This window comes from Fistularia commersonii, chromosome 2 (genome assembly GCF_037954325.1).
Source record: "Fistularia commersonii isolate RoL2024-O1a breed Wild chromosome 2, RoL_Fcom_v1.0, whole genome shotgun sequence".
NCBI classification, from domain to species: Eukaryota; Metazoa; Chordata; class Actinopteri; order Syngnathiformes; family Fistulariidae; genus Fistularia; species Fistularia commersonii.
The window spans coordinates 10,028,672-10,039,425 of record NC_141285.1 but is presented as its reverse complement, the minus strand read 5'-3'; the positions used below and the strand labels follow the sequence as shown (position 1 = coordinate 10,039,425).

At 42.2% G+C, this 10,754-nt stretch overlaps 1 protein-coding gene across 6 annotated transcripts; it reads left to right on the top strand.

The window, feature by feature from the left end:
- Positions 1 to 4,622: 4,622 nt before the first annotated feature.
- Positions 4,623 to 10,599, top strand: gpr137ba (G protein-coupled receptor 137Ba). 6 transcript variants are annotated; one of them, XM_086166584.1, is made up of 9 exons: positions 4,625 to 5,227; positions 6,090 to 6,139; positions 6,485 to 6,557; positions 6,666 to 6,707; positions 8,515 to 8,661; positions 8,740 to 8,868; positions 9,462 to 9,565; positions 9,713 to 9,834; positions 9,932 to 10,599. In XM_086166584.1, exons 1-9 carry the CDS (start codon positions 4,847 to 4,849, stop codon positions 10,090 to 10,092), a joined length of 1,209 nt encoding a protein of 402 aa, XP_086022710.1. In that variant the 5' UTR covers positions 4,625 to 4,846; the 3' UTR covers positions 10,093 to 10,599. The 6 variants fall into 6 exon arrangements, 5 of the variants coding, with proteins under 5 accessions (XP_086022718.1, XP_086022710.1, XP_086022699.1 ...); XM_086166573.1 differs by having other exon boundaries at positions 6,485 to 6,578; XM_086166564.1 differs by having other exon boundaries at positions 4,627 to 5,227; positions 6,485 to 6,707.
- The last annotated feature ends 155 nt before the right edge of the window (positions 10,600 to 10,754 follow it).

Genomic DNA, 10,754 nt, shown 5'->3' with positions numbered 1-10,754 from the left:
AGATGACTCTTGTCTTGGAGTTTCTTTGTTGTTCAACGGGCTCCTCTAGACTCAAGAGCAGGGGTGGGCAATTATTTCGGCAAGCGGGCCACATTTTATATTTAACTTCTATATCATGTGAATTGAACAATATAAAAACTGTAATTTAAATACACTGCTCAAGAAAATAAAGGGGACACTTAAAAAACACATCCTCGATCTAAATGAATGAAATATTCTTATGAAATACTTTGCTCTTTACACAGTTGAATGTGCTGACAACAAAATCACACAAAAATGATCAATGGAAATCAATTGTATCAACCCATGGAGGTCTGATTAGGAATCACACTCAAAATTAAAGTGTAAAAGCAAACTCCAGGCTGATCCAACTTTGATGTAATGTCCTTAAAACAAGTCAAAATGAATCTGTGTTGCTTCCTGAGTGGACACTATGATTTCACAGAAGTGTGATTGACTTGGAGTTACATTGTTTTGTTCAAGTGTTCCCTTTATTTTTTTGAGCAGTATATTTACATTTTTCGGCATTTCATTTCAACTTAATCATTAATGATCATATAAATGCACCGACATTATTTTGAATGCAATCATCCATACAAAATCAAACAAAAGGAAAAATATAGGGAGTTTCTGAATTTATCATTGATTGAAAATATTTGTTAAAAATATTCAAAGAAAATTGTTTGGCGGGCCGGATGTGGCCCGCGGGCCGTAAAGTGCCCAGGTCTGCTATAGAGTGCCCATTGATATGAAAAGACACTATTAGAGGTTCTCAGTGGTCAACCTCCAGTCACATTCATGTGCCCGAATCCTGTCTTACCGCTCGCTGATCCGGTGTTGGTTAAACAGCCGAAACCCTCCGTCTCTGCGTGGAAGAAAAAGTATTATAATAAAGGGTTCGCTGTGAGGTAGGTCCAGGTGTCTCCGGGCGGACAACGGCAAATCTGTATGAGGGGGCCTGGACATGAGCCAGGTGGCCCGGAGACCAGAGGCCAGTCACCACCAACAGAGGCCCATGGCCGGTTTGAGTGAGCCATTATGTAAAGGACAAGATCACAAGCCATTGTGGCAAACACTAATCATTTCAGGCAAGCCGCTGTTGCTATCAGACTCAACTCCAGCTGGGATAATGAGGTGTTTCTACCCAACTAATAAATGATCAGTCATCCATTTAGCACTTTGATGCGGTTTTCTGAAGAAGCCGCCGCATTGCCGTGACACTGGAGAATGGGCGATTTTCAGCAATGACTGACCTGTGCGGTGACCCCGTCGCTGTCTTTCTGACCTGTGCTAGAATTCATGCCAGCGTATTTTCTATTAGACTAACTTCTCATTTCAAAAGGTTTGTGGTGAGACATTATTGCCAAATATATGCCTCATCGTTTCTAATTTTTTTCATATTGCAAGAAAGTTTTCTAGGAGATCTTCAAAGGATTTTGGATTCCATCGCCAAAGGATTTATGGACTTTAGATTTTCTTATTCATTCAATATGTTGCATTGAAGGACATTTGGCAAGTCATTCAACATGCCTGTTTTCTCAAGAGAATGATTGACAGTTATGTTTGCTACTGTTCCACAAAGATCCATACTGAGTCCTCTTATCTGCTCTAAACATCAATGATCTACTGCTTGTCCAGATGTCAAAATTCAAATGTAGATGGTATTCGGTATGTTCTGAATCGTGACAGCTCAGTCTGTGGACCGCATTGATAACTCGGTGCAATATTTCACTGTATCTCTGAAGCTAAAATGTCTTCAACTTAATCTGATGGGAACGGAATTTCACTTGGACCGAAGGCAGTTGAGTAGAGCTGGATATTTGTGCAATGGGGAAGAAACTGACGGGTTGTTAGAATCCAGAACGTAATCTTTCAAGTTTTTGATAAATCCCCATGTCCACAGAGACTGCGCTGATGTGAAGACGTTGAAAGTTCTTCCTCACATACTGAATGTGGTCTGAGGGGTTGGGGTTTTTGCCGTAAGACACAAACTGTAACGAAATCATTTGGTAACACAAGTAAACATCACATTATTATGCGCTTGTAATAATGTTCTCATCTTGTGTGCACTAATCTTATTGACCAATCTGTTTTTCGGAAGTCATGCCCCCGCACCCCTTACATTTCTTGTTACTTCATCATATCAGGTTGAGCTTGCTCTCAGACTGTATGCCAAGGATGTTCTAAAATATTTGTAAATATTTACTTCCCAGTCTGGACCAGATCAGTGGGAAAAGGTGCTGAGGAGTAAACACGTGCCATTAAATACTTTCTGCTTCTGAAATAAATTGATAGTACTCTAGATCAAAAACAGATGTTACGAAACTGTATTTGAACTTCTTTTTGGCTTTGTTATAGGATAAAAGGTACATTAAGTTGAGGAGGATTTGACGCTGAGAAGGATACAACTGGATAGTTTCTTGTGTTTTTGGTTGAGAGATAAATTAGCAGGATTATGATCATGGACGTGCCCAGTCTCACCATTCTCACACAGCATTCTGACACAGCTCAAGGGAGCCACCTTCTGGTATGTGTGTGTGTGTGTGTGTGTGTGTGTGGATTTGTACACAAATGTCTATATACGTCTGTGAATACGAATCATTTGATACATACATTTATATACTCAAATAACATTATGAAATGTTTGCATTTGTTTTAAAACCATAAATAATCCTCAGTGTGTGGATTATTTGATTAATATTGATCATGTTGCAAAAAAAAACAGGCTGGATCGATGGCACCATCCTACCGGTTGTGGATGTTGGGCTTGGAAAAGATGGATGTACTGTAGCAGTCAAAGGTGAGCAAGCATGATCTCCAACTTTGAACCTTCCCCTGTTCACATGCTCCGGGCCTGGAAAACAAATAAACAAACAAACAAAAAGCCTCCAATATGCCCTTCAGTTTGCATGCTGAGTAGATGAACTCCAGATAGAGTTTGCTACTTGAATCAGAGGTTTCTTTTTTAACATGAATGGACAAATTATTAGCAATCTGGTTAGCTACCATACTATGACTTTGGTGAAAAATATTGGATGATGTCTCCTCTAGTTATGGGGATTTTTTTTCTACAGCCTGAGCGCAGATAGCCGATCATCTAATTCCAATCGTTTGAACTAGTTTTGTGCCTGAAGTCTGTATTTCGATAAGCGAAAACCTCTTTGTGAGATTACGTGGCTAGCTCAGAAAGCAAGAGTCCGTTAGATGATAAATCTTATCGAAAACAACACAAACTGATGATACAATCTCTCGCCAAGTCTGAAAGTAAACGTGAAGGTAAAAGGAAAAATGTGGTAATGGTCAGTCTAATCTTTGCATCACAGACTTTTGATGAATAACTGCCACCCTGGAAAGGGTTGCTGACAGTCAAGGGTCCCCTGCCTTTCTGCCCTTCGGCATAAAACCGCTGTTTGATTTTCCACATAGTGTCATGATCAACGAAGGCAGTCATTTTTGACCAAGTTGGGGTGTGTGTTCAGTACCGTGGCTCCTTCCATCCGTCCTTCCATCAATCCACCTGTGGAGAATCTCGCTTATTGTCTTGTGGTTAGCACTCCTGAAATTTGCCTTCACTCTTTTAGACCAATGTACTATATTACCATATCCACATATCTATATGTGTCTCAATGTGTGTTGCAGTTGGCTTGAAAAGAATCAAATTAACTTTACAGAATTGCTATGGAATATTGAATGTATGTATGTATGAATAGTTATAGGCACGTGCACTATGTACCACTGATAAACAAGTAAGAAGTATCACACTATCATATAAAATGTAATAAAATGTATAGATTTCATTAAGATTACATAAGAGGTATGTCTACAAAGTCCATTATTGTTAAAAAAAACAACAACTTTGCTCATGCGTATTTTAAAATAATTTTAGTGCCTAAATGTTGTAAACGAGGCGTAGATTCTTCAAGAAAATGAAAAGCTGACTTGCAAACAAGACCGGTGACATAAGAAATATATAGAGGTTAAAACCTGGATTCTGTTTTCAGCAGTGTGGAGTTTCTTGTGTCCAAAACACAACCAACACAAACACACACACACACACACACACACATTACATTACATTACATTACAGTGCATTTGGCAGAGCTTTTATCCAAAGCGACTTACAATAGAGGACATAGGGACTGCAAATACACTTGCAAATACACGCTGCACAGGAAATATACAGAACAGACAGACAGACACACACACACACACACACACACACACACACACACACACACACACACACACACACACACACACACACACACACACTCTTACATCCAGGGTCTCAGTTTTCAAACCTGCATGATTTGTAACATTCTACACAGACTACATACTACTCGTTAGATTTCTTGAAGGGCTCTCTGGGATGAGGAAGGATGGGTTTTTCATGATAAATGACCTATAAAAAGTGTGGAGACGGGGTTGGGGGTGCAGCTTTCTGGAGAGCTGCGGGAAGCTGCGGGGGGAGGGGGGGGGGAGTCTGGGAAGCCCCGCTGCGGGGTTAGAGGTGCACCGGTGTGCGTCAGCTGCTGCGTACCGTCACGTAAGGCGGCGGGGGGCCGGGCCTCGCTCCGCTCCGAGCCGCGGCTCCGCTGCCCCCCCTCCGCCCCCGTTGCTTCCCCCCTCCGCACGTCGACTCCTTTTCATCACCGGTCATGTGCTTCTTCCTCCGGCCGCCTTCCTCTCGCTTTGCCGGAGGAACTTAGCTTTCCTTTCCGCTTCTCCCCTCCCCCTCCTACCCTCCGGTCCGCGCCGCCGCTCTCGCCCCTCCTCGGCCGGGTCGCGGGAGCGTCCAAGCCCGGCCGCTTCGTCCGCTCCCTCCCGGCTCCGGGGAGCGAAGCTCATGGAGGCCCAGCCGGAGGAGAGCGAGCCGTCGCCGATGGAGAGTTCCCTTCCTCTGCCTACCCTCAGCCCGGCCGTGCCTCCGTACGTCACCCTGGGACTGACCGTGGTTTACACCGCCTTCTACTCCCTCCTTTTCATCTTCATCTACGTCCAGCTCTGGCTGGTGCTGCGGTACCGACACAAGCGGCTGAGCTACCAGACGGTGTTCCTGTTCCTGTGCCTGCTCTGGTCGGCCTTGCGAACCGTGCTGTTCTCCTTCTACTTCAAGAACTTCCTGACGGCCAACACTCTGGGGCCTTTCCCCTTCTGGCTGCTCTACTGCTTCCCCGTCTGCCTGCAGTTCTTCACCCTCAGCCTCATGAACCTCTACCTGGCCCAGGTGAGCCGTGACGTCACCAGGCGCGCCTGCACCTGCTGCGACCCTCTTTATAATAACCTGGACTCTGAGAAGTCAAAAAAAAAAAGTCCAAAACAACGCAAATGACCTGAAAATAAGTTTAATAAAAGAAACTGAAATGTTCATTTTTGATCTAAAAAGTTTCCCCTTGAAAGAATGAATTTAAACTAGCTGAGGTTTTCCTGATAAAAAAACTTCATTTATTTTATTTACTCGTGTTATCACTCTTTGCAGAGAATGTGCTGCTGACACACAAAAAAAAGTTTTTCATGCTCTGATATTAATGGTTTTCATTTCTTCTCCCAGTAATGATTTAATCTCTCATCTATCATTTTAAGTGATAAATTGAGAAATTCTCATTTCAAGGTGCTGTTTATTATTCGCTGACTGATTGAATGACTAAATAATTCACGCGTTATTCAGCAATGTGAATTATCTTAATTTGAAATTTTATGATCATTTCTATTAATTAAGGGCTGACAACCGCCGACGGTCCGAGTGTTCGGTCGAGTGGATTTACATCTTAACTTCGACATTCAAGCCGTCCGTGGCTCAGAAATACACCGACTCGGTGACTCATCCGCTTGTGTAATCCGAAATATCAAATAATAGCCTCTAACTGCCGTGTATTTTTATTGCGGTCGTCTTTTGCTAATTGATACAAAGCAATGTTGTCGAAGCTTTACATCCGTCAGAGAGCGGGGGTGTTTTTACAGTCGCAGGCCCGGCCCGCTTCCTGTGTTAAATAATTTGTTGGGGACACTGAGAATGCAGAAGTGAAAATGGTTGACTTGAATAGAATCAGGTATTTGCATAATTCACGATTTTGCTTCTCTCGCGGCAGGTTGTTTTCAAGGCAAAGTCCAAATACGCCCCGGAGCTCCTGAGATACAGGTGAGACAGAGCAGGAGGAGCAAGGGCACTGAGAGAGATTAAGATGAGGAGAGAAGAAAACTTTTTCAAGGCAGATAATTTCTGTTGCTTTTATTCTCCAACCGCATCCCCTGATCAGAACTAATCATCGAAAAGCTTCCCATTTGATACCAAAGAGGTCAACGGTTGTCAATTAGTTTAATCCCTTCAACTCTGCAGCTATTTTTACAACATTTTCTGTCTGAAAACTGTGGTCATATTTTCCCCTTATTATGAATCTGAGAACATATAGAGAAATGTCTCGCTGAGTCATTAATAAATAAATGCATAGGTAAATATAATTTCTCTGTATGCCCCCCCCCCCAGGCTGCCGCTGTATCTCCTCTTCCTCTTCATCAGCCTCGTGTTTTTAGCTGTGAATCTGGTGTGCGCCCTCCTGGTGAGGATCTCTTCGGCCGAGGTCAGCACCATTGTGCTGGTGAGAGTCGCCATCAACGACACGCTGTTCGTCCTGTGCGCCATCTCGCTCTCCCTGTGTCTCTACAAGATTGCCAAGATGTCCCTGGCGAACATTTACCTGGAGTCCAAGGTGAGGGACCGCAGTCGAGCCTTCTGAAGTCATTTCGTAACCCGAGCCATCGTGCGTTGCTTATATCTTCCCTGAAGCGCATAGAGATTGTTTCCTAGCAACACAGTCATCCTCATTTTAATGACGCTATGTGCAAACCATTAAGACTGGATGATGTGGGAAATAATGAGGATCAGAATACTCAGCAGCCCATTTCAGGATTATCATCCCTTTATCACGGTAACCGTCTAGAGCAGGGGTGGGCAAACTACGGCCCGCGGGCCACATCCGGCCCATCGGTCTCTTTAATCCGGCCCGCCAAAGATTGTTACAGAATTCATACTTGATGTGAATGATTGGATCAATGAATGTGGGAGCTCAAACAGGAGATTATTTCATTTTTGGAGCCTCTTGAGAATTTTCTTGAGCTGAATGACACAGATTGGCTTTGTGATTTAGCCTTTACAGTGGATGTACTGACACACATGAATGAGCTGGACGTGAAGCTACAAGGGAAAAATTGTTTTGTGCATGAAATGCAAGCAAACATCAGAGCCTTCAAAACCAAGTTGGTTTTATTTTCAAAGTAAATGTCAGATGAGTCTGATACGTACTGTTAACAAATGCATTTTTTTTTATATATTTGGTATCTTGTGCTGACCCGGCCCGTCTGTCAAATTTTAAAAGTCAATGCGGCCTCTGAGCCCAAAGGTTTGCCCTCCCCTGGTCTAGATGCATTCGATATACTCTCGGCCTTTGGCATAATGAAGAGATATTAACTTCCTTCTGCTTACTGAAGACATCCACAGGCATATCAACAAGAGCAAAGCCACATCATCAATTTGACCTTTGATTTTAATTACATTAAATTGAATTTTTTTTAATATAAAGTCCAGCTTTGGGGATTTCATGCACTTCAATGTTGATTTAAAATAAAAAAAAAAAAATCAAAGCTAACTCGCTCCCATTTTTGTACAATTGCAATGTTGCTTTTTAATCTAGTTTCTGTCTTGAAAGAAGAAAAAAATGATAATTCACTCGTGGCATTTCCTCATGATTTTCAAACACCCCTGTTCATTTGCGGAAGTGAAAGAAAGAGTTTCCAAGTAGCACAAAAACAAACAAAAAAAACCTCTATCCAAAGACAAGAGGCAATGCCAAGAACATGTTATAAAATTCTGCATAGTTAATGGTAGAAAGTAAACCTATGGACACACAGCATAACTGGTTACATGTCACTTCCTGAGTCTCCCTTCACCAGAATGTGTATGAGTTGGAGGTGTGTTTCCTGGGTAACTTGCAGCCAAAGTCAGAATGCAACCAAAACATGCAAAGTTCAAGTTGAAATGCAAGAATTGAACAAACTTAAATCAAACAGTGTTGTGGAGTATTTTCCTCTTCAGTGCCTTGAAGGCATATTAAATATAGACACATATTACTTGCATTTGTCTAGGGTCTTGTGCTCCATTTCAAGATTCTCACACTAGGAGGTCAAATTATTTCCTAGACTAACTATTAAGCCACAGTTTCAGTTAAGACTGGTTAATGGGTCTGTAGGCAAGAAATCCATCTTATGCACAATGAAATCAATTTTAAACTCCCCCCTCCAAAAAAAATGCAAGCATTTATAAAAGAAAAAGCGTATCTCAGTAAATAATAAGTTGCGCTTTTTGAGTTTTATTTATTTATTCATTCATTTTTAAAGGTGTACGCACATTGTACAAACTTGTGTAACTGTCTGTAGGAAAGCCCCTGGAAGAAGTCCAGGAGAACCAAGACATCAGTGTGAACAATAAGTGCATGTGTGTGTGTATCTGGATGTGTGCAGGGGACCTCGGTGTGCCAGGTTACAGTTGTTGGAGCCATCGTCATCCTCCTTTACACGTCCCGGGCCTGCTACAACTTGGTTGTCCTGGCACTGTCAAACACGCATATTAACTCCTTCAACTATGACTGGTACAATGTGTCAGACCAGGTGAACAACTGCTAGTTGTTACATCTTTGGACTTATCTGCGTGAATACTGCATATTATAATGTTGTTGTTTTTTTCAGGCAGATTTACAGTCGACTCTGGGCGACACAGGCTATGTTGTCTTTGGAGTCATCTTGTTTATATGGGAGCTGCTTCCCACCGCTCTTGTAGTTTTCTTCTTCAGAGTTCGGCAGCCAAACCTTGACCAGGTAAGCCAGAGACGGTCCTTTTCTAGATGTGTTATTAAAACCGGCTTTCCCCCTTCATAACTAGTCTGCGGACGTTCTCAGTCATCCAGGTCATGGGAGCCTTATCCGAGAGGCTTCTTCGGTTTAGGAGAACTGAAGAAACCTCTCGGATGAGGGGTGAAACATCTTCAAGTGAAGAAATTCAACTCCAGTTGCCACGACAAGAAGATTTCAACAAGAATTCCCTTGATAACTCATTTCTGTTTGCTCACAGTGTTTCTAAACTACTCAGACAGGAAATAAGTTTAGGCAAAGGCGAGCTCGTGATGCATGATGCATGTCGCAAGAACACTGGAAGGAGAGTCAGACATAGCGTTAGATATTATTTCCTTTTCATGAAAATGATACAAAACTTTTTCATTCTCCCCGTAACGTGAAATACTTTATGAAGGATGTGCTCCAATTCAAGTTTTCTATTACCATAGCAGTGTTGGGATGTTGGGTTTGGTGTTAATGGTTCTTTCTCATTTGATGTACTTTGTTTTTAAGGCGGTCTGCTGACTAAAGGTTTCTAAGCAGAACGATGCTATCCTCTGAATCTCTTGTGTCTTCAGCCGCATCTCTCTAACAGGGAAATAACGCATAAAGCTACCTTTCCTCACGTTAGAGGGACCTCTAGTGGTTGGTACTCGGTACTACAACACATTACCTTGATACAGTACGTCAGTGATACATTAAGTGAAGGTTTCTATATATTTATTTTATATAGCATAGTATTAGGAGTCACAGCATTGCATTATATTTAAACATGGATGTTCTAGCTCTGCTAAAATGTGCAACATTTGCTGTCCATCCTGTTCTGCAGAGTTGCACTGGGCTTCCTGGTCACATGTTCTCCTCCAGGGCCTATTTCTTTGACAACCCTCGCCGTTATGACAGTGATGATGACCTGGCGTGGAGTGTCATGCCTCAGAACATCCAGGCCAGGTAAAGAAATGTTAAAAAAAAAGCCCTGACATGGCATGAATGTGATAGAAGGGTGAGAGTGCGTATCCTAATGGCCCTCTGCGTGCCGTACCTCCAGTTTGGCTGCGGATAGTTACGAGTGGGGGAGTCAGAGTGGTGGCATCGGTGCCTACATCGGAGGAGAGGACGTTTACCCCCCGCCTCCACCTCCAGAGGAACTCAGCCATTACTGACTGGAGTTCAGTGACTCTGTGCATGTGTTTTTGCACACCCGAGTGAAGCACACTGGGCTGAACATTCCCTTGTCACAACTGACCAAGTTTCCTCTGCTGCTGCCGCACGAGGTTCGACTGAAGGGAAGAGTATTTGCACACATCTTTTACAAATTCTAGCCAACATATAACTGCTCTTAATTTTTTTTCTTCATTTGTTTAGTTTATACTGAAAACTGCTTACTGAATTTCCTGTTTTGTAACAAAGTATGAATCACTGTTTTATGTATTTTTTTGCGTGTTTACCGTGGACAGATGTCCATTTGATTAATTAAAAACACTGTTTTTTTGTTTATTTTTTTACACATTCCAATATTTGTGTGATGTTAGATTGTCTCTGGAACATGGATGTTTCAGAGCACGTAAATAAATCTTATGTCGATTTGAAAAAAAAAAAGAAAACAAGCAAAAGTATTTCTCGTATATTGTGTTTTTACCTCACTTATGCATATTTATTTGTGAAACCAGTTCATTTTTAAGACAAGGACTCATTAAAGGCCAGCATTTAAAATAAGTTCACTTTTATTTGGATTGCGATTTTTCTTTTCATCCTCATGTTGATCCAAAGGACAGCACCACCTTCCGGTGCGTGTGGCGAGTGCAATCAACACCATGAAATAAAATCTCATGTTGTCGATCAAAGTTGGAGGACCCAAGCGGAGTTATCTC